This window comes from Embiotoca jacksoni, unplaced genomic scaffold (genome assembly GCF_022577435.1).
Source record: "Embiotoca jacksoni isolate LCO1_2020_lvr unplaced genomic scaffold, fEmbJac1.0.p SCAF_34, whole genome shotgun sequence".
NCBI lineage: Eukaryota > Metazoa > Chordata > Actinopteri > Embiotocidae > Embiotoca > Embiotoca jacksoni.
Window position 1 is genome coordinate 597501 of NW_027185386.1, and position 25000 is coordinate 622500.

A 25000-nucleotide genomic window follows, 5' to 3' on the forward strand; every position below is an offset into this window, starting at 1 on the left:
GAAAAGTCTTTCTGTGTGTCGAACAAAAGAAAGTGTGTCCTGAGTGTCTGTTTGGTAAATGGTGAATGTTTCTCCTCAGATTGGACTGTAAACCTGCTGCTGAGAGGTGCGGTTCTTTCCTGTCTGATTAGTCATCCAGACGACCTTCAGACTCATAAACTTGTGCTATAATTCTCCGAGCATCGAGCTTTGGCAGATTTTTTTTTTCAAACCAAACACAGAAACATATTGACAGGACATGTGAATACATTTTAAAATCTATCGGCTCGTAGACGGTTCAGAGCTTGAGATGGCAACCAGCGAGCTGTCGGCATGTAAGTTATAATATGTGATGCCTCCAATTTATGATGATTATGTCTTGATTTTACAGGTGTTGTTATGAAAACCAGAATAACCTCCGACTTGGTTTCAATGTCATGTTTTAAATGCTGTCTTCAAATTTTCTCTTCATATTAGAGTTAATTTATTTCAAATCTTTTTGCCATTTATTGCTTATTTTTGTGCAGTAGTCTCGTTTCTTATTATCCCGTTACTTACTGCTTATGTTCAATAAAATGTTACAATTACTTAAATTTATGATATTTTTTTTTAACCCAAACTATATAACTCCATGCAACCGCTTTGTACTTTTTTGTTGTTTAATGTGATTTTTTTTCCTGACTGATTTCTCTGGTGAATATCTCCATGATTGATTAATCCTCTAAATTACAAAATGTGAATGGATAGAAAATAATCCGCAATATAATTATTGATGGAAGTACATCTACTGAAAAACTGTAATTGTATTTTACTGAAGTATTTACAATTTATACAAATTTCTATGACTCCAAGATAAATCAGAGGAAGATTACTCTACATACTACATTTATGTGATAACTTAGGTTAAATATTTTAAATACAGGTACAATCAAAATATAATAAACAAATAAATCATAATGTATAATGCCTAATAATAATATAATATTATATATTATAATATTATATATATATTATATATTATAATAATTATAATATTATAATGCCTAAGGTACCCAGCAATGTAAAAAGTAGTTAAATGTAGCCCCATGTTAAAAGGTCTGACAACTTCTTCCACCACTGATTATAATTTCATTTAGATCAACTAACAATGATTTAATATATCACAAGAGAAAGAAAACCAGCAATTACTCGTGTTTAACAAGCTGAATTTAGACATTTCTGCTTAAGAAGTGACTTAAATAACCAATTTCAACACTAATGCTGATTCATTTTGTGTCAAAAGACAAACTGTTTCACCTCTTTATGGTCATGGTCTAAATAGCAATAGGAAATTTTAGGCAAAGCAGCTTTAATTATGATAATCTAATAATACTAATCCCGTTGGATTTTTTTTTTCTTGATTATTTAGGGGGCGGTTGTTGTACATCACAGTTACAGATCGTCCTTCTCGGTGGCAGAAACTCTGGAAAGAGCTGTGTGGGGAACTTACTGATGGGCAAAGAGGAGTTTGTCCCCAGAGAGAGGACGTCCTGCTCTCGGAGGCTGGGTGTGGTGGCCGGACGGCGGCTCACCGTGGTGGACACTCCCGGCTGGTGGTGCGACTTCAGCGCCCGGGACACGTCTGAGCTGGTGAAGAGGGAGATCGTATCCAGCGTGTCTCTGTGCTGCCCCGGCCCGCACGTCTTCCTGATCACGGTCAAGGCGAGCTCGGGCTTCTCAGAGAGGCGTCGCAGGGCCGTGGAGGAGCACGTGGCCCTGCTGGGGGAGACGGTGTGGAGCCACTGCATGGTTGTCTTCACCTCGGCTGCCGGCTGTAAACACACAACAGCTGAAGAGTTTGCAGAGAGAGGAGGGGAGGCCCTCCGCTGGCTCAGGGACAAGTGCAGTCAGAGGTGTCACAGCGTTGTCCTGAGCGATGACGCTGAAGTCACCGAGCTGCTGGCGAACATACAGACATTTGTCACCGAAAATGGGAACAGAGTGTTTGAAGTGCAGGAAAATGTTTTACATGCGACTGCACAGGAGAAGCGACGGGTGGAGGAGAGGGCTCAGCTGAGGTTCAGAAGAATGAAACAACACAGATCTCTGATGAGAGGTGAGTCAGTCATGATCTTTGAAATGTTTTGCTTTATTAAAGAGAAAACTTCAGATATCTTGAATTGTTAACGTCCCTTCATAGATGTCCATCAAACACAGCTGTTGAACCCAGTATTGCAGCAGAGCGTTAAATAGACACGCCCGTCCACGACAGGAAAACGTGAGATAGCCACGCTTTGGGCTGCATAGGCGTGAAAATTACACACTTTCTAAGTGTGAAACTTCCAAGCATGTACATATCTCTGTAGATGTGAAAGTTGCACGTTTTGAAAGGGTGAAACATACACAAACGTAAATGTAGTGTGACGCGGGATCATGCGACCCGTTAGCTCGATGCTAACTTCAATGGGGATTATTACATTACATTTCATTTAGCTGACGCTTTTATCCAAAGCGACTTACAGTAAGTTCATTTCAACCATGAGGGTACAAAACCAGAACAACAAGAATCAAGAAAATACAATTTCTTCAAGAAAGCCAAACTACAAAGTTCTATCAGTAAATTCCATTTTAAGATACTGAAGTTATACTATCACATAATTCAATCATGCGACTTTCCAAATGTTGTCAGACGTAATGGATCAAAGTCGGACAGTGAAATCAGACATTTTTAAGGATTGCAGTGCTCAGAACAATTTATCCATCAGTTTTCAGCAGCAACCATGATGTAAGTATGTGTTGACAGTGTTTTTAGGGCCCAAGCACCGATGGTGCGAAAGCGCTATTGTTATCCAAGTGATTATTATGATTCTCTGTAAACATTTTGGCGGCCTTATCATATTCAAAAACTCATGAAAGTTGGTACACCCATCTCTCCTGGCGAAAAATTTGGTATTTTAGTGGAATCGTGAGTGGGTGTGGCCAAATGGCTCGCTAGCGCCCCCTAAACAGATGATCCGGCGGCTCCATTTACCTACATGCACGGAATTCGGTGGACATGTGTATGTACAAAAAAGTTACATCGCACCATTAAGTCAACTCAACAGGAAGCCCGCCATTTTGAATTTAGTTGCCATTTTTGGCGATTCACACATGTTGTACTTTAACAAACTTCTCCTTCAGATTTTGTCGGACCGACTTTAAATTTAGTCTGTGCCCTCTTAACATGTTTAGAATTAAAAGTTATCAATAATTTGTTTTCGTCGATCGGTGTGGTCGTGGCCAAAAACTGACCCAAAAGTCATACTATACCACGTTGTCCAAAAAGCCACCCAAAAATGACTTTTAGGTCACTTTTTGCTGTAGTATGACTTATTTTTTCATAATTCATAATTTGAATGATTTTTTTAAAAAGTCATAACAAAGGGCAGAATTGAACCTCCAACCTTTTAGCTGAGAGGTAGCATTGCTAACCACTACACCACCAATCTTCCCAGGAGATTGGCTGCATTATGAAAAATCTTTGGCTCATTGCAACCTATACCTCCACCGTCCACAAATATTCATTCAAATATGACCAAAATTGCCATAGAAATTCTTTGGATAGTAGATATACGTGTTTTCAAGGGGGTCTGCAGTGATATTAAATATCTTCCATCAACAGGCCAAGGTGGAATCTGAACCATTAATATCAACCTTGGTGAAGTAGAGTCTTTTACCTGTTGAGTTAACCAGACTGTCGGTTGAGTCTCTGGAAGTTCTGAGTGAACTCCGTGAACCACTTTCTCCTGCCGCGACTAGTTTTCTGGCGCCGAAGATAGTCTAGTGGTCTACGACGCCGACCCCCAAGCTGAAAACAACCTCATGAAGACACAGGTTCGTAGCCCTGCTCAGGTATCACACACAGTTCGTGGTTTATAATAAACCGACACAGTTCACAGAGGGAGAATTGGCGAATCCCTGTAAGGGTAAGCTGTTTGGGTTTGTACATGGAGTAATACCAAACCAAAGGTCAACAACAATAGATGACTCAAACAAAAAAGAAGTCCAAAAGAGACTTTTTGTTTTTCATTGTGCACTGGTTAGAGCAGTGAGGTGTAACTTGAGGCATGCATGTCAGTTTAGAAAAAGGTCATACTCCAAAAAGTGATAATAAAGCTGATGGTCTTTGCTCAGCCATAACTTCTATTTCAGATGTTAAGTTTTATTCTAGCAATGTACTTGCAGCCACATAAGTGATTAATCACTGAGCTAGCCTTTTCCTGCAAACCTAAAATGTGTATTTGTTTAGTTTAAAGAATAAAGCTGGCAATTCTCTACATTTTTATGATTGTCAGCAAATTTCATGTTAAGACCAAAACCAGACATCTTTCACTATTTTTCTGATTTCTTTACGTTATCTGTGGTACCAAGACCAAAGTCTACATGTTCCTGGAGACACAAATCATAAAATCAGGTTACAAATACAGTATAAATAAAAATTTTCAATAGTAATAGTATTAATGGTGTTACTACTTTTCTAAAACGGCTGGGCACTTTAGTTTTTAGCAAACATTACAAGGGAAGAGACAGTCCTTGTAGAGCCACAGAAGCAGCTCAGCTAACTTGCAACTGGCTCCGGCTGAGAGTGGTATCGAGCCACTCATCTAACTCTTGGCAAGAAACCAAATAAGCACCTTAAAACATCAAACTATTTCTGTAACTTTGACGTTTAACTGTTTCTTGGCCAGAAAATCCCCAAATCAAATAGAAACCGTGTTGGATTGAAACTACTGAAACACTCTCCCGCTGCTCCTCTGTCATTCCTCCAGAGAGGTTAAGGCCAGTTACTGACATCCGGATTGTGCTGCTCGGAGCAAAGGGTTCTGGGAAGACTTCGGTGCTGGAAACGATCCTGGGCCGAGAGAGCGGCCAGCGTCTCGGGAGAACAGCTCAGTGCGCGGTTGGAAGCGGGGTGGTGTTTGGGCGACAGGTGACGGTGGTGGACACGCCGGGCTGGTGGATGAACTACTTCTGCGACGAGAGCTCCGCCTTCGATCGGAGGGAGACGGTGCTCAGTTTGTCCCGCTGTCCTCCGGGGCCTCATGTCTTCCTGCTGGTGATCCGCGTGGACAGAGCCTTCACCGAGACCTACAGGAGAGCGGCGCAGGAGCACCTGGAGCTCATCGGCGAGCACATCTGGAGCCGGGTCGTCCTGGTGTTCAGTTTCGGAGACTGGCTCGGCGGCACGACGGCCGAGCGGTACATTGAGAGTGAAGGGGAGCCTCTGCGCTGGCTCGTTGGAAGATGCGGCGACAGGTATCACGTTCTGAACAGTAAAACCAAAGGAGACGGGTTTCAGGTCAGAGAGTTGATCGGGAAGATCGAGGAAATGTTGACCGGCTGCGATGGCGACTGGCATTACGAAATCGAGAGGAAGGTGTTGGAACAGCTGGAGGGGAGGATGAGACGAGAGGCAGAGAGAGCCAAAGAAAGGAGGATGAAGAAGGACAAACAAAGGCAGATGGCGAAGTCTCAGCTTGGTGAGTCGTCGGCCTCATCTTGTTCTACTGATTTAAAGTTTTCTTAAATGTTTAGATATTTTTTTGAACTAAAATAAGAAACTTCTTCCTGACAGAGAAGCTCAACCCTCTTCCAGAACTGAGACTCGTACTTGTTGGCGGCAGGAAAACAGGCAAAAGCTCTTGTGGGAACACCATCCTCGGCAGAGAGAGCTTCGTCACCGACACACAAACTACTTCCTGCACTGAAAAGCGAGTCAGAATCAGCGGCAGGACGGTGGCGGTGCTGGACACGCCAGGCTGCTTCTCTGTGACCTCTGACCTCCTGACGGCATCCTGTGCCGTACTTGTGGTTGTCAATGTGAGCTCCTCGTTCAAAGACACCCACAGGGAGGCTGTGGAGAAACAGCTGGAGGCCGGAGGAGGCCGGCTGTGGAGCAGAGCCGCGGTGCTGTTCAGCCACGGCGACTGGCTCGGCGGCACGAGCATCGAGCGGCGCATCGAGAGCGAAGGGGAGCCGCTGCGGAGGCTCGTCGAGCAGTGCGGGAACAGATATCACGTTTTAGACAATAAGCTCTGGGGGGATGGAGCTCAGGTGAACGAGCTCGTCGAACTGACGGAGGAGATGCTGGTTGGAGGAAGGCTGGCTGATCTCCACAGAGGTGATCACATGTGGACAAGTGACTGTTCAGCTCAGGAGCAGCCGCCGGATGCAGTGAATTTGTGTAAAAAGGATTTAAAGGAGCGTGTGAGCGGCCGACATCAGCTGTGCAATGACTGTGAGTAAATGCACTCATGTTTTTACCCAACGAGTTTTGTCACTTTAAGTTTAGACAGGTGGTTCCCAACTTGAGGATTTGCATCCCCTAAGATGTTGCAGGACAATTAACAGGATAGAAATGAGGGAAATTATATTTATTTTCAGTCAATTCTCAGATGTTGCTTTTTTTTTTCTCAATCTTATTTCCTCAAACCTAAAAATCATTTTAGCAGTGATTACTGGCTGCTTTGTTCATACACCATGTAGACATGCAGTGTGACATGTCACCAGTGGGTCACATCAGATGCCCATAAGTTAACTTAAAGCATCTGCTGACACAAAGAGAGGTTGTCCAAGTTAAAGTGAGTTTTACTTGCAAATTTAAGGTTAATAAACAAATAAAAACTCAAAGAGCAAGTAAAGCAAAAACCAGGAAAAGGCAAATATCATCGACTGGAAAAAGAATAATATGTCTGGAAAGCTCTGAACTCGTTCATAAACACAGACAACTAAGAGCTGAAAAGCACAACGGCAGGACGTAAACCAAACAAGACATGAGTGATTTCAAAACAAGAACAGGAAACCCAACAAACTAAAAAGAAGAACCATCTGCTGCTATACGTTTCAACATTTGTGTTTAAAACAGGAAGTTTGTGACCAAAATGTTCTCAAAAACTCAGTTTTAAACTTCAGCCACAGCATAAATATTGTTATATTATTGATATGCTTTACACAAACTTTTTAAGTTTGATAAAAACATGTCCAACAGGATATTTTACAGCTTTGGCTCAAAAACTTTCTCTGTGATGTCTCTCTTGAAGCCAAACTGTAAACTGATCATTTTTATGATTTTTATCAGTCATTTTTATAACTTGGGGAGCAAATAATACGAGAGAGCATCAGGAAACTTTGCCTTTTTTGTCCTTCATAAATCACATTCGTGCCTCTATGCACCCCCAGGGGGCGACCTTACCACAGTTTTAGATTAGTAAAACATAAATGATAGTATATCATAAAAAAATCAAGTAAATAAAGAATATGATTAACTAAATAAAGGGAAATATTTCCAAAATATTTAGTTAAACACATACAATGGCCTATTCGTACACTTGTCAACACATAAACCGATATATTTGTGCACTGCATTACTATATTTGTTTATTATTGTTATTATTGGTTGATTTAAGTGCAGTGCAATAGTGCAATAGTAAAGTATGATATAGTTCCTGTATAAAAAAAGAATGTAAAATTAGATCAGTTCGCATGTTATCAACAATAAACTACTATAAACGATACAAAAGCACATTATGTCATATTATCAGGATTTAAACCGAGTAAACCGAATAAATAAATTAAAAAAAAAAAGTCCTCTCAGGTGTAACATGGAGAGAGATCAACTGAAATCGAGTTTATGGTGTAAAGGATGAGCTAGCAGCTTCTGTAAAAGAGAGATAAGCTGATTTATATCGCAGGACGGAGAGGCTGCGCTTTTTTATAGCTCACATGAAGTGTTCTTTTTGCCTTTACAGCGCCTGAATCAGCCACTTCCACACGGCCTCCATCACTGAGCCGCTCAGACGCTGCTCAGATAGTGGCACTTCCAGCAGGAAGAGCTGGAGGACGGACCGGGTTCACCGTGGTGGACAGACACGGATTCATGTCCTACATAGCCTCTGTACTCTCTGGCAAACAAGAACTGAGGTGGTCACCGGTGAATCTGCCTCAAAGATTGAACACAGAGAGCCACATGCATCCGTTCAGACATCAAACGATGCTTCTGGTTTCATCTGAACAGCAGACGATGCTCACAGAGGAAGGTGTCATCAGTGTGCATTCCCTCTGCACTCCTGCTCTCCGAGGACGGACTCTCAGGAGGCTCTCCGAGTCCGGAGGCCTGCAGGCTCTGATCGACCAGTGGGGCGACAGCAGCCTGGAGGAGCTGGAGGCCTTCGTCGACTCCTACTTCGAGACGGTGTGGGAACAGACCCTGGGCTCGTTTCAGCCCACCGAACCCGACTGGCCCAAAGCAGAGCGGGACGCCGGTGTCGGGGAAGCCGGAGAGGACGAGGTGCTCTCGTCCATCGACAGGAAACTGTCAAAGCTGGAGCTGCTCGAGGAGATCAGGAGTGATCTGGGAGAGCTGAGGCTGAGTCTGGAGCGCAGCTGGAGGGCCATACAGGAGCTCAGAGACGAGAGGCAAACAGGACTCTGATAATACATGTTGATTCAAAATGGAGGAAGAAAGATGGAATTAACTGTCATCTTTATAAAATGTATGCATTTTTAAAAACTTCATGTAAATAAGAAAAAGGAACATCAGTTTTCTTATATATCTCCATAAGAGGGCGCTGTTGTATAAGAGTATATTATGTATGTTATATTTCTGTTGAGCCATTCAACTTCTATTTTTCTATCTTCAGGCGACAGCTGGCAGAATGCAAACTGATTTTTATAATTAAAGTAACACATTTTCTCTTTTACAATATTCGGTCAGCAACAGGTTTTTCGAGACTTATTTAAATCCTTTTTTAGTGATCTAACTCTTAGAAAACTTTTGCGGTTGTGGACAGAGCTTTGGATAAATTAATACAGATGTTTACTGTTAATATACTGCTGGTTCTCATTCACACGTGTGGGTGAACAAAAGTATGTGAAACACGTTATCATTATGCAATCCAACAGAACAGTGATGATATGATGAAGAGACACACTATGAAGCCACATGTATGTGAGCATTGCAACACTACATCCATATGTGAATATTAATCATCTCATCCCAGAAGCATGCTGGGCATCAATCTGCATCCAAACCCTCCTCTCATGTGAGACGTTTATATACAAGATTTTGAAACTTCCCTGCAGCGGTTTTCATCCATTTTCCCCACAAGGACATTTGAGTGATATGTTCCAGCTTACAGTTGGCAATCGGGTTCATCCCAAAGGTGCTGGATAGGAGCTGAAATCAGAGCCCTGCGCAGGTCAGTGAATTCTATTTATAAAACTAAAACTACAAAAAATCCCACATTTGCCTCAAAAGGTTTTAAAATCTGTGCAGCAGATGACACCCAAAGACCTCCAGCTTCTTTCCAAGGTTTGGAGTCAATAAATCACAAAATGGAGAAAAACAAAATAACATTATTATCTTATAAACATATAAGAATATGGATCCAGGAAGATGTTAAACAATTTCCTAATGCTGCCAAAACAGGCAGTGAAGAACGGTGAGAAGGACAAACTATAGAACATAAAAGAAAGGTTAGAGATTAGTCGTTAAAAGAACACAAATGTAGCTCTGGTTTCTTAAGTAGAGGTTTAACTTTAAAAACTATTATAAACCGAAGAACTTTTATGTGATAGATTAACAGTATTTAATTGTCGATCCAAGAATCCAAGATGATTAAAAGGTTTTCTATTAAGTCACAAGTGAGACATTATAAAAGCTGTGAAGTCAAAAACTTTGAGGGAATCATTATATGAATCTGACAATAAAGTGTTTGTAGAAGTAACGAGGAAGACGAGGCAGATTCACATTCAGACGACCCGATGTTGGAAGTAAACTGAGGATGTCCGAATACTTTTGGACTTAAAGTGTAACTCAGCCTTATGAGGAAATCTCTCTGTGTTCTTGTAGTGAAAGAAAAAAGGGACAAGACACTGGATCTCAATAAAGATGACGAAGAAGAAGATTTTAACAAATGAACTGTGTTCATTTCCACGTGTCTCCTTCTCCGAGTTTGGAGCCAAACACTCCGACATCCAACAATCTGACAGGAAGTCCATCCATTTCCTTTGGAGAGAAAAACAGTGACTTTGAACTGCTTTCATTCAGTCTTCTCGTCCAGACTTTATTTGCGGGCTTTCAAGTGAGTCACACGTCTGCAGAGTGCAGCGGCTGATAGGCCTCTAGCACAGCAAACACAGGGAGAGGCCTCCGCTTTCAAGGTGGACGTTTTTAGATCTGGGCAAACATAAATATTTGGCAGCACGAGGAAGCAGGTGTCAATTTTTAATGCAGGTAAAGTTATTTGATGAAGAATCTTTTTCTGGATGCAAATATGAAACAGTGGGATCAGAGATGAACTTCAGGAAACAAGGGTGTAAAGAAACACTGGGCTCTGAATGACACTGGTTGTCTCGTATGTTCATAAAAGCAGCATCAGTCCTCTATTGTGCAGTGGACAGTTGATCCTTTTCAAGTCTTCGTGGTTGGCAGATATCGTGCCGACTTGGAAGCCATTGGTCTGAGTACAATTTAACCTTTGTGGCTAATGGCTGATATGTGTGGGTGTTCTGGTCCTTGACTGGATCAGCCGGAGGGATGCTCTGCCTGTGATTGGTTGATACGATGCAAGAGGATAAAAGATTTGGATGAGTATAATGTCAGGGATAGGTTTACGAACCACCTGACAGAGTGAGACAACCAATCACAGCATCCCTCCGACTGATCCAATCTAGCACCAATCGTTCTGTAAAGCCAGAAAATATTCGGTCCAACACTTCCTGTTTTCTGCACCGGTCGCCGAGAGACGACTTCAAACGGGTTGTTTCACAAGCAGCCAGTTGACACTACAAGCTGACGTGTCATCAGACGACAGACTGCATGTCTGCCTCTCTGTCTCTCCACATGGACTGCTTACCTGCATGCAACTAAAGTCTGAATGCGTCTGGGACCACAATCCCGCCGATTTGAAGACCGATTCTGCTTACAAAGATTAGATTTTGGTTGTCTGAACCCGCGTTACTCCCTCTTTGTCGTTTACAAACCTCAACTCAGCTCAAAAACTCGAAAATGCTGAGAAAACGTTTTGAAAAAGGACAAGAAATACTCAAGTGTGTGGACGCATGAGGGGGACAGACACCTCTGAGGACGGACTTACTGGAAGGATAATAGTAAAGCAGTGATTTGTCTGCAATCAGAGTCTCTTTATCCCCGTCAGTCTTCATCTTGGTGTTTTCTGTCTTTGCATCATCCCTCTCTGAATCTCATTACTCCTTCCATCCTGTCTCTTATCATCCATCTTCCTCTTGTCAACATGTCATTCCTCCACTCTATTCTCCCCGCACCTCCTTTTCTCTCTCTTTCTCTCCTCTATCTTTCCACGTGGCTGTTTTCTGTCTGCAGGTCTCCATCTCCCGGTCCAGTCGTGAGCGCTCAGCCCCCCCCTCTCATTAAAGGAGTCCTGTAGCCCGGGACGAAGCTCAGGAGAAATGGATCCCCCCCAACCTCCTCATCCTCTCTCTCTCTCTGCATTGTGGAAGCTGTTCAGGAGCACATCCATCTCCATTAGTGGGACAGCGCAGCGACTGCCACGACCCCCCAACCCGCCGGCCCGGTATCACGTTTCACTGCCTGCTATTTTCCCAGGTGGAAAAAAAAAAGAAAGAAAAAGGAGTGACGGGGAGGAGCTGCATGGAGACGGGGGGATGAGGAAGAGAGAGAGAGAGAGAGAGAAATCATCCATCCTCCACATCCCTTCATGCTCTGGTACGCCGACACCCCCCCCCCCCCCCCCCCCCCCCCCCCCCCCCCCCCCCCCCCCCCGGGGTCGATGTCTGGGACACAGTACGGTGTCGAGCGGGGAACCCTCAGCGGGAGGACTTGACTTTTTTTTTTTTATCATGACTGTAAAGACGTTCTGCATCACGACCTTCCAAGCAAAGGAGCTTTCATGAGAAAGACTGATATGGTACAGAAACAGGTGATCAGGTGATCAGGCCGGGGGGGCGGGGGGGGGGGGGGGTGATACAAGGAAATGTCAAGTTTAGTCCCAGTCACATGAAGCTGGAACTCCATTTAGGTCAATGCTGGGATAAACAACGGAGAGGGGATGATGGAAGGTATTTAAGGGATTATTCTTATAAACATTAAGATATTCTTCCTTTTCAGGCCGCACTTGTTCACATGAATCCAGGAACAGTTTCTGATGGAGCGTTCTCTGGAGTTGATTTGGCCCCAATCAAGTTAAAAAAAACAAACTCTGGTAAATCAAAACAAATCCTAATCAACTCCAAAATGGCAAGATCATTTATGGAGGGGTTTCTGTACCAAACAGCTTTCAAGTTTTCATGAAACTGCACATTATTTGCTTGAAACTGCATTAAATGCACTGAAGAAGAATCTGTCTGAAAGTGTGGATGTTTCTAAGACAGCAGAGTTTCACCTCATCTTGAGTGTGAACAGATACCAACACTTTGGGCCTTTAGAAATGTCCAGATGATGCTTTGATTGACCAAGTTGGTTTAAGAGATATTGAACTCTATTGCAGCGACGTTCAAGTGTTCCTTTTTGTGATTTAAATTAGACACAAGCTCAATCCTCAAAACTTAGCAATGTCTGTATATCTAAATATTTAGTACTCCTCAACAGCTGCTATTATTGCTGTAAACAAGCTCTTCATATTATTTCCATCATGTAATGCCGTCAAAAAGCAGGTAAAACAAACCAAACCAAATGCTGTAGATAAACAGAGACCACATGTTGCCGTCTTATTTTTTTAATGTCTTTGAGTATTTTACCAGGTCGAAAGAGACGTTAGGGACTGAAAGTTTTGGGACTGGAGGTAAGGAGAAGACTTCTGGAAGAGTTGATGGATGAAAATCAGGTCGAGACCACAGACTGTATAGAAAAGTGGATGTAACTTCCGGGTCTGAAAAATGAGGCCAAAGTGTCTTAAACTGAGGATCCATAGACTCCCATTCAACATCAATACATATTTTTCACAAACTGTTTTGGTTTTGTTCTCTAAAGTCAGTCGCTTGGTCCGGCCTCGTGACTGAAGTCGGACAAAAGTTCTCAGAAGTTTCAGATCTTCAGCTCTGATTCCAAACTATTATCAATCAAGGAAACACAGGACGTGAATGTGGGAACTTCTGGCCTCATTACCACATCACGCTTAACCTGTGGGAACAATTTCACTGGAAAGGTTCAGGAGGAGTCTGAATGAATCCAGGCTTCAAGTTCAGAGGTGGTGGAGGAGTACACGCCAGTAAATGAGCTACGTTTGGCTTCGCTGCCACCTGGCCTGGACCACAACTACCACACACACACACACACGCACACACACACACGCACACACACACACACACACGCACACGCACACACACACACACACACACACATACACATATACACACACACACACACACACACACACACACACACACACACACACACACACACACACACAGGTCTCCCCTCTTCCATCTTCCCAAATCCATGTCTGTCAGTCCGCTCCATCAGGATATGCCGGTCAGGGAAAAACCTCAAGGGCAAAGTTCAGGAAACAATTAAGGGGAAATAACAGCACACTAGTGGCCCTAAATTCCGCTTCCATTTTGAATATGTGTCTGTTTCTCAGAAGGTCTCACTCGTTAAATCATTAACCTCCGCGACTGGAGACCACAAAAGAGGAAAAGCAACATGTTTGTGAGAAATTTAGACGCCATCTGCTCGGCGAGTGACTCTTACGAGAGCTATTACAGCTGATGAGAGGAGCGCTGCTGTAAATCAACGGAGGCTCACTGGGTCTGTGGTTTCACCCTGAAGTCGATTTCACCTTTAGACGTTTGAGCTCCCAACTCGGACCGACCAGGCAGGATGCTTTCACAGCGTTTTATCACGGCGACGTGTCAGTCGCACTTAAATAAGATATCTATCATCAGAGAATCATCTAAACATCTCGTACAACTTACCCGCTATCTGTGTGCAGGATTGCAGCGTAACAGCAGTTTGGACCGTAAACACATAAAAATATAATTTATCTAATCGCTTTTGAGCCCACAGTGTGTTTAGATCAGCGTTTCTCAGCCAGGAGGGTTTAATGTTGGTCTGTCTCTTGGCTCACTGTGACTGAAATATAATCATAATAATAATAATAATAATAATAATAGTAATAATAGTAATTATTGAATGAATTACCATTAAATTCTGTGCAGGCACTAACGACGACGGACTTTGGTGATGATTTGCTTTTGTTTTTTTAGCAAATTTTTACTTATTGCCACAATTTCGACATTAAAAGTCATAATTGTAACATATTTTATAACAGAAACATCCATCTTTGACCTCGTGCTTGGTACGTCCTTCTTATATATTTCAACCCGTTGTGACTCCCGCTGTTGTCGTCAGAGGGAGAAGTAATGTACGTAATTATTTTTGTAGCGTAACGTATTTAACTTATAAAAATGTATGTAAAGTAATTTCCATGACATCCGTATCGTTATTTACATGAAATTACACATCTTCACCCAGATCGTGAACTTTTTGTAAACCCAGAAGATTTCCGGTTCCTAAAGTGAGTCACCAAAAGGCACCTTGTGTTTCTCCCTGAGACGCTGTGAGCTGCGACAAAACAACAATGTTTGAGGCCGTGTGTGTTTTCAAAGTGAAGATTTGTCCCTGATCTTTGCTCTTTCCTTGTGCTGAACAGTTTTACTTCTTCATGCCTCCGAACGTATTGACAGAAACCAAATTAAAGTACCTCAAGTGGAAAAATGGCTTCACGGTCGGTGCGGTGAGGAGCTGGTCTACGCCTCTCATTTTCTAACAGTATAGTCAGAAGAGAACGAGAATTTAACAACGACGGACCGAGAGGCTAAAGATGATAAAGTGTGCTTTTGCTGGGACACATCAACATGCTAATAGAGGTTATTTTATACACGTGAAGTCCGTCTGGCTTCGATAGAATCTGAAACATCGCGTACGGATGAGCGACTTTAATCATCTGTAGCTACATGACACCGCAGCCGTCGCTCTCCTTTTTCCGGGGAGGAAAAATGAACGCTTGAGTGGAGGAGCCGGAGAATATACAGGGATATAAAGAGGTTATTGGGATGCATATTGTGTAAAGAGAGATATGCGATGGAGCTCGCCGGAAAATGAGATAATGGAAAAAAAGAGGAACAGAAAAGAGAAACGGGCGAGTGGAATACAGATTGTTCTGTTTAGGAGCCAAGACTTATAACAAATGGACATATACATTACACGGACGCTTATATAAGCTCACACACACACACACACACACACACACACACACACACACACACACACACACACACACACACACACACACACACACACACACACACACACACACACACACACACACACACACACACACAATGCACAGCCACAAGTGTTTATGTTGCTGAGGATCTCCAGGACATTAGGAGCCGGTTGACTGAACACGAGGTCACGACCTTCGATCACTGCCAGCGAGACAGAAAGCATCACGGGGTTGGAAATGCAAGCCGACGACACACCTAACAAACACACGCACAAATGATTCTATTAACCCTGCTGCTGCTGCTCGCGGCAACGCAATCAAATGAGGAAATACCAGAATACAAATCTGCATGTACAAGCGATTAACTAGCTTTCATTACTCTGTATTATTTCATTATATTGAGCCGTTCGTGGAAGTCCAGAGCTCGGGAAGATCACATTGTGGAAGTAAAGGATGCTGGGAGGAAGGTAGAGGAAGAGGATCAGGTTATGTATGATTGCTATTCAATACCTTCCATCCAGCTAATCGTGTTACTCCTCTTTCTGTTCCCCGGCTGTCAATACACATCCTCAAGTTGCTTCTCAGTCAACAGCTTTCTTTCTTTTTTTTTACGAGCACATCTATTCTCCACTTCTTTGCACCTCTTTTCATTTGTTTCGGTTTCTCTCTCGGCCTCGACTGTGACCTTCTCTTTCCATAGTGATGTTTGCTTTCTTTAAGGTGCTTAAGAAGTCCAACAGCGGTTTCCTTTGTGATCCCAGGATGCACATAACAACCCCCCAAAAAAGAATAAGCCTCAAATGACAATATCCTGCCGTATACACAGACAATGAAACTCCTTTGATCCCAGGACGTCATCCTGCAAGTGAAATGTAAAAGTGTCCCGCCTGCAGGAGGTATTATGCAGATGCTCGTGCAAATAGAAAGTATATAAATCTCACACTGGGATATATTTGAATTCCGATTTGTGCATCATAATAATCACATTTCTGATTCTGAGGAGTCGGCACCTTCACCTGCTGAGGTGCTTGATGCACTCTCTCAAAGACGGAGAATAATGTCGAGATAGATGTCGCGGTTTCAAAAAAAAAAAAAAAAAAAAAATCACACAATGCCATCAATATTCCATCACCGTCACCCTGAGAGAAGCCCGTCATCCATGTAGATGATTATGGTGGTTAGCTGGAGTGTCACCATGAAGAGGAGCCAGGTAAGATAAGAGCCACTTGTCTCTTAACAGTAGATCGCAGAAGTATCTTATCTGAGGGGAGTGTTTCACTTCACATACAGGGAGAGGAGAACGTGATGAATAAAGAAACTGTTATTACCAACTGGCAAAGACCCTCTCAAAATCACTTCGAAACTTGATTGACAATAACTCAGAACAATACAACGTAAATGACAATGTGGGATAATCAAAAGAAAGAAAAAAAAAATAATCAAAAAGTTAATAAGGTACAAGAGAAGAAAAAAGAACAAACAAGTGGGCCAATATACCAACAATTATCAGGCTTGATTTTTGTGAAATAGGTTATCTGTTTTCTAAATCAGGATATAACGTCACTTCTGTCAAACAGTAACCAACAGTGATGTCACCTGTTGGTTTGCAAACGGCCATCATGAAAGTCTGGATTTTGCCTGACGCCATCTTACCAGTTCTTACTGTTACTTACTTATCTTACTGTTTGGAGCAGGAAGTGGGGAGGAGCCAGCGGCGGATCTGACTCGAGGAAACCATGGTCCACCCACAAAAAGCGGAAACCTCACTGCACCACAGGCCTGTCAATCAAACAGACACGCCCCTAAAATCACAACTTTTTGAGGCTTAATTTCTAATTAATGTCGAGTTTCTTTTTAGATGGACCACCAGAAAGCAAACAAGAAGGCGGGGCTTTATCTAATAACATCAAAATTACTTAAATTTACTGACTTCATATTTCATGAGTGAAGTTGAAAGAAGTCTATGGAGTCTTTCGAGCCGCCCTCTAGTGGCCCTCTGTGGTATTACAGCTTAAGGAGCTTCTGCATCAGCCTCATTTTACAGACCTGAAAGCTACAGCCGCTTTGCGCAGAATTTCCACATCTTTTTCCTTTTCCCTTAGTCCTGTCTATAAAGATGAAGTGTTTTGATTTGTAGTCCTAAACAACCATTATCATACTAGACATTAAATTGAACTGCTGCTGGAGAGCAGCAGATGTTCGGTATATAGGATTATTTGTGTCATACGGCTACGAAGACCACTATGATTAAGATATGCTTGCCGAAAAGCTTTAACTATACAGACAGTTTCTGTTTTATCAGCCCACGTGTTGAGAGATTTATATCTTCCTGTTGCCACGGAAGAAGTGGAATTGTGTTTGTGCCATTCAAAGCACTGAAAAATTTAATTTGAACTGAACAGGACCTCTTTCTTCCCAGAATAAATATTTTGTGAACTCTGTCTGGATAATCCACAAACCTCACTGTCAACAGTTCCTCTGAAAGAAAGCAGCTCCAAACTTTTCAGAATGAGGTGTGTGATTATTCTGTGGAGCCAGAGTGTTACTGAAATATTCATCACTTTTTTCTAAAATAAAGTCAACTAACTCATCTCAAACAATCAAAATTACGGTCATAGCTATGGACATTAAATTAGCTGTCATGATGTCAGTTTGCACTGAATTCCTTTTCAGCAGCAGAAGCATCCTTAATATCTCATCTTGTGGCCAGAGATTTTCCATACACCTTAAGATGAATGTTTCAAAACCTAAACATGCGATGACACGACTCGTTAAGACGGACATTACTTGCAGCGAGTGTGTCGGTTTTCCGAGCGTCACCTGTGTAAACACAAGCTGTCCTCCTGCACCTCTGAGCTGCTGGTTCCCAGGTACAGCCCGGGTCGTACGTTCGGACGGGTCACATGTTTTACAACCTGCTGCCTTCATGTGTCTTCCTCCCTACACAGTGACAGCGGGGGATCGGAGGGTGAACCTGGATGGGAACACGTTCCGACCACCGGCCATGTGGAGACCAAAACAAGAAGGGTAATAAAGGTTTTTTCTTTTTCCTTCTTTACGACTGTTCAGGAATGTAACCGCGCACCTGCTCAATGATACGATTCTCCGTATATCTCTGTCTGGTTTTATCAAGTATGAAAGGACGGGTGTTTGGTAGCTGTGTGTGTTGGGTCACTGTAAACACACTGAACCATCTCAGGAGCAATATGACACTCGCTCAGATGTTTTACAGCAGCTCTGCTGCATCCTGTAGATGCCTGAGCATTCATCCCCGTCAGGAAATATAAGCTTTCTGACAAGATATGGTCAGCGTGCACATGTATCAGGTTGAGAAGCACCACTCTGGTGGGGTGATCATCAGCATGTGTGTCTGTGAAGAGATTTACGTAATAGAACATTATGCATATCTGTATATCTCCCAGGATTCCTTTCTAAAATCTCCATCACGGCGACAGCTGCAGTTCGAGGCGTTTTACTTTTCACTCGACTATTTTGGGTTGTCCATCTGCACATACCTTCACTTGGACTCAAGGATGAACTGATTAGATGTTGGAAATCAAAGGTCAATGTTACTATGACCTCACGTTCGTCCCATCCGTCTGTCCAGCTCTTGTAAAGGCGATTTCTCAGGAAGCTTTGAAATAGTTTCTCTTTAATTTGGCACAACCATTCAGTCGGACTGAGGGATAAACGAATTTGATTTTGGTGGCCAGAGATCACTGTGACATCAAAAAATTAGGGCGATAACTCCAGGAATCATTCGCAAATTATGTGTAATAGGATGAAATGAAGTGATGACATTTTATATCCAAAAGGATACGAGGTGTCAACTTCACTGTGACATCATAATGTTCTGCCATCATCTAACGCCACAACTGAGGAATAGAAGGGGAATTTGTGACCACATCTTACATTTGGTCTGATACTGAATTGGTGACACAAATCTTGGGTGTCCACTTTGAAACTGTGGTGACTGTGTGGATGTTGTGTGCTGTGAGGTTGAAGATGTCAGTCAGTCAGCTTTATTGGCAAAGTCTTTTCTACATATACTACATGAGTCTGGACAGACGTGGACGTAAACTGTTGGCAGAAGCATACAATCGCGAAACTAATTTCAATTGATTTAGAATTATTTGATTTAATAGGTGATTTTGAAATCGTAATCTCACCACATACGAGATCTGTTGAGGATATTTTCCTTTTCTTTATTTCTCCAGGAGATAGGAGAGATTTTTTTACTGAAAACAACACATTTCACATTCAGAAAGTTGGATGCAAAAGGTGTTGCTCATTCCAACACATTCTCTTATCTCTTGAGGAAACAAAGAATAACCTCTGGAGACCTGGTGTGCACTTCTGCTGGAGTAAATAAAGCCTCCTCTCAGATCAAAATTATTTTTCTGACTGGGAAAACAACTTCTATAGAAAAAAAAATAATCCCCATTCAACAGAAAATACATTAACATTAATAAATATTGTATGTCATCAAAAGCAGATTTTAAATGAGATTGCCTATGCAGCCCCACAGCAGCGGGCCAGGAAGGACTTTGTGCTTTTCAAGGGTAAATGCATGACAGTGGACTACAAGACTATGAGTGGAGCCATACTAGCTGCTCTGTGAGACCATAAACAATATGAATAATGGCCGAGCCCACTTCTCCCCACACACCGTTCCAATGCCGGATTTGGACGTCTGTTTTTGACCACTTTCACAACTTTCTGAACCCTGTAATCTGACATTCACTCGCTTGATGTAATGATTGGCCAGCTGTGCGCAGGTGAGGAAGGAGCCAGGTTTTTAACTTCTCTCTCTGGCTGTCTGTTTTCATTTGTTGTGCAACTATTTCTATGCTCAGTCGAGTGTCACAGAACGTTTCAGAAATGCCCACCCTTATCTCCATTTTAAAATGATATCATGTCCCTGTGACAGCCAGCTCTCCGTCCTTTGAGTGGGACAACGTAAGCTTTCAGCAAAGTTACTACAGTTCATCCTGAGTGGGACATCAATATCTGGATAAAATTTCATGTCAATCCATCCAATATTTTGTCATTTAGCTCCAAAATATAAATACGAACACCATAGAGACCGACAGAGCCATTCCTAGAACCATGCTATCATTTAAGCAGCACAATTACATACTGTATATAAACAAAAGATTAGCTAATACAGTTCGAGTGGTAATAATAAACTTTATTTGTAACCCACAGTAATGTCACCTTTTGGTTTGTTAGCTGTATTTTGAAGGCAGCTAGCATTTTGGCGGTCGCCATCTTGTTTTTTGGGGCCAGAATTGACCATATTTGGATGAGCTACGCTGGAACTAGGGGTTAATCTGACTGAGAACTGAGAACACTATGCCCCGCCCACCATGCATGTCAATCAAACCAGGCACACCCCCAAACATACCTCTCTTTGAAGCCTAGTATCTTATTAATAATGGAATTATTTTCAGAAGGACCACCAGGACACTGATCAGAAGGAGTGAATTTATCTAATGACATCATAATGACTTGTGGAAAAAAATGTATTGACTTTGTGTTTCATGAGAGGAATTTAAGGTTTTTGAACGGGAGTAGATTGGAACTGGATATTTTTTGTAGTCAGCCCCTGGTGGCTCTCAGTGGTATTGCACTTTAAAGGCTCTACTGCATTGGCTTCACTTTGCACAGCTGGAGATTAAGTCTATGATACAGATTAGCTTTTGACAATTTCATTTAAGATTTTCTACTGTAGTTAATAATCAAGTTCATCAGGAGCTGCTTTGTTAATTTCCACTTAGCTCCTCATTTGTTTCCAATTTGTACCTTAGAAACTACTCATGTAATTTATTGTAAACTGGAATGCTGGTAAATTGAATGCAGCTTTTCTGATGTCTGCTCGCCAACTTGGCATCCCATGCGAGCTGCTGGCTGCAGGTAATCGCTCTTGTTCTTTCACCGTGGAATGTATATTGGAAGTATACGCCTGAAAACTTGAGCTTTGAACATCCGAGTACATAGATGGGAGGGAAACTGCATGATGAAAAGTCTTGAGTTTTGAATCTCTGCTTTGATTTTGTGCAAAGCTTGTATGTTTCCACTAAATTGCTCTTCAATTCGGAGAAGAAAATCTGGCTCTGCAAAAATGAGTCGTAAACATTGAAGCGCATTACCTTAAGGGACAGTTTCTTTCACAGTCAGACACACATTCGAACAAGAGCACATCTTCCTTGTGAAAGTTACAGAAGGAGAAATAAGGGTTAATCCTGCTCAGTGGAAATCATTAATCACTCACCTAATGTAATTTGCAGCGGAGTTACAGTAATTTATGCTTAAGTAAATCACTTAGCACTGCTCCGAGTGGAAAGAGCAGGTAAAAAAGAGCTCAGTCTTGTCCTTTAAAACACGTAAAACTGCATGAAAATGTGTTCGAGAGCTGCCAGATGTCTTTTTTTTCTAAATATACTTGCAGTAAATGTTCATTGTAGGGAAGCCACATTAAGAGAAAACGTCAACTTTAAAACCAGTGATTACAGCTTGAGACAGACAGGCCAAAAAAACCAGAATCGTGAGATGCAAAAGTTCACTTAGCATTTATAGCATCTTTCTCACGTTAATATACGAGATATACGAGGACGTTTTTGGTTAGGAAAGCTCCCTGGGTACCGTGACGGTGCCGTAACAAGGTCAGTTAAATGACTCTTGATGGGATCATCTGCTTGAAAATCAATTTTTATTCCTCTCTTTGAACTTGCTGATATTTGAGTGTAGCATTCGGGACGTAAGCAATCTTTCAGAGTTAAAGTTAACCAAGAAGAAAATAAACAACCACCATGAATATGACAGCGTAAAGACAGCCTGCCTGGAGGGAAAGTGCATGTTCCCCCCGCAGCTTCTGGCTCGACTCCAGCTTCTCTCAACATGCACTTTTTGTGGTTTTGATTCGCGAAGGTTGAATGCATCTCCTCCTCTGTGTTGAATGGCGACTATAATTCTTGTTTTTAGATGTGTAACCAGTCACAGGTGACGTACTACCCCCCCTACTTGGCAGTCGGTTCCAAACATGTGGTGTCCACTCGGTAGTTTTCCCAGTGCATGCTGGGACGTAACTTCATCCAGTGGTCATCCAACTCTTATAATCAGCCCTCAATCTTCCACCTCAGTAGCGCAGAGATAAGAAATCACCGTGCGGTTGTAACATCATACGAAGGGTCAGACTCTCTTTCAGCTGCAGCAGCAGAGGCCACTTGTCTCCACTCGACTTATCTGTGTCTAAACAGTACAACATCTGTATTTTATATCCACCAATATGCGAGAAATTCGGTCCTTCACTTTGAAAACTCGTCTCCTTCAGATCTTAAGCCATGTTTTTAACAGAGCTGCATTAACCTGAACACTATTTGTCTTATTTTCTGAAAATCCGGATGTGAACGACAGCCAAAAAAGTGATTTATTCTTTACATGTTGAGTTTGAGCAGAGCAAGGCCAGGCTAAACGAGTACCAGGATCAAAACAGGTGAGAAACTGGGTCGACGTCTTCCTTCATGCAAAAGTACATTTTGATGAGCTTCCTGGGACTTACTAGAAGAGAAGTTCAGTCGTGATGCATTTTGTATTTCAGAGTTTTTTTGGTATATTGGAACCAAAATGAAGAGTTTGGATCGGCGTGTTCAAAAGCTTTTTCAGCTGCATGAAAGAGTCTGAAGCCCAAACCAACTGCAGCTCCTTCAGAGATCATTTAAAAGATACAAAGGGCTCATCCAGGAATGCATTTATAGATAAAGGTTAGCCGGATGTTGTCGCACCCGCTGAAAAAAACGCAGAGATTGAATGTGTGGAATGAATAAATAAAGACGTGTTCCGGAGAATGTCGTGTGTTTTCCGTCTTTGAGTGACGACTTCCGCGGCGGCGAGTCGTCTTCATCAAGATTGTATTTTATTGGCGACCTTGCGGACTGACGTTACATTTCCTTCTGCTGACCAATCATATGGCGGAAATGCGATACTCATGGAGAAAAATACATGTGTCCTACCAAAGGCCCCGTCAGCACATATTCATATATCCATAACACGACTAATAGAGCTCACGTTCAGAGGGCATTTTTCTATTTCTGGTTGTAGGATGATGTTTCGTTTGAGAGTTGTAGAACATCTGCTGTTGTTGGAGCGGACGGCATCGACACCTCCTCAGACGGTGCTCATGAATGATTAGCATCCGTTTCAGACGTGCTGAGACTCCTGGGGTGATCAACACAGGAATGCAATATCAGAGAAGGCCGCATCGATGGAGAAGAAGCGCTGTCAAAGTCACCAGAATGGGGGTTAGTCAGAGGTGCTGCATGGGGAGGGGGGGGGGGGGGATCTCAAAGGAGGATGTAGGAAGTGGGAAAATTGATGTGTCCCAAGATCAATATTGGAGAGCATTCGGATCTCAACGGTGTAACTAAATCGCTCTGTGGCTGCTGCTGCTGGGACATCAGCCTCTGGTTCCTCCTGAGCTGACGACCGGTGTGGAGAAGGTGGAAGTCGGGTAAAAAAGAAGAGATTTGAAGCAGCTAGCAGTGATCCATCTTTTTTTTTGGGTGACGACAACTGCTTCATTGCCACATTGTCTTGGATCAATATCCATCAACACGGGTTCTCCTTAAGTGAAAAGGCTAAAGCACCTCAGCGAGCATCAAACACAATTACAATGCTTCGACGTGCATTAGTGGTTTTGGAGTGGTCTCGCCAAATTTAGTATCATCATGACAAAAAAGAAGAAGAAAAAAAAGGTGCTGCAGGATCGGAGCTTAATGGATTAAAGTGATACGAACTTCAACAAACCTCAAAGTGTTCGGCAGGTTTCCAAACAAGAGCCACAAACTACAACATCTCTAATGGATATGCTAAATACTGTATGATACAATATGTCATGAACTAAATAGAAATCTATTGAAACAACATAATACAATTATTATATTATTAAAGAAACAGCAGGACAGAATTTCTATAAACTCACTTTTTTGCACCAAAGATGACTTCAAAGTCTAAATTTAAATGAGTCTATTTGTGCGACCTGAAGTCGAAACCCTTTCAAAGTGCACATCTTCCCTCTTGGTGGAGAACGACCTGATCTTTCATTGTTAAACTCAAGATCATCACACAAAACTAGAGAGAGCTGGTGCTGATCTGAGCTCAGCTGAGTCGCCCTCTGGTGGTACAACATGACAACTGAATTGGATTTTTTGTTTTCAGTTGAGTGACAGGACCATGATCTTACTTAGATACATAATAAATTATGAACAAAACAAAAAAGATACGTCAGAAGAAAATTACAAAAATGAACGAGCAGCACTGAGAGTTTGTGGTTTAGAGCGCGATAAACTGAAAAGTTTTTCTAATATTGTGTCATTACAAACAATATCTATCACAATAAAACCCAGCACAACAATGCATCAAACTACAGTGGCGCCTCTGTGTTGTCAACAACCATAAATAAATGAATAAAAAAAAAGAATATGAAGAGGATGAAGAGTCATACACTACATGGCTAAAAGTATGTGGACACCCAGACAGGAGAGCATCAGTGACGTTGGCGGATGAAGCCTGCAGGCTGATATCTGGTGCTCCACCTCCACCCCCCCCCCCCCCCCCCCCCCGGTTAGTGCATGGTTAATATTTCCTTTTAATTTCAAGCTAATTCAAATGAGAAGAACAACAACCTTTAGATCAAAACTACACAGGGATCAGGGGTGTCCGCATACTTTTGCCCACATTGTAATATAATTAAGAGAAAGATGTGTGAATCGTTGCTGAAT

General features: G+C 42.3%; 1 protein-coding gene across 1 annotated transcript; it reads left to right on the forward strand.

The window, feature by feature from the left end:
- Positions 1 to 289: 289 nt before the first annotated feature.
- LOC138207731 (GTPase IMAP family member 8) lies at positions 290 to 8532 on the forward strand. The gene is made up of 5 exons (XM_069165211.1): positions 290 to 314; positions 1388 to 2074; positions 4767 to 5477; positions 5573 to 6235; positions 7746 to 8532. Exons 1-5 carry the CDS (start codon positions 290 to 292, stop codon positions 8426 to 8428), a joined length of 2769 nt encoding a protein of 922 aa, XP_069021312.1. The 3' UTR covers positions 8429 to 8532.
- Positions 8533 to 25000: the final 16468 nt, after the last annotated feature.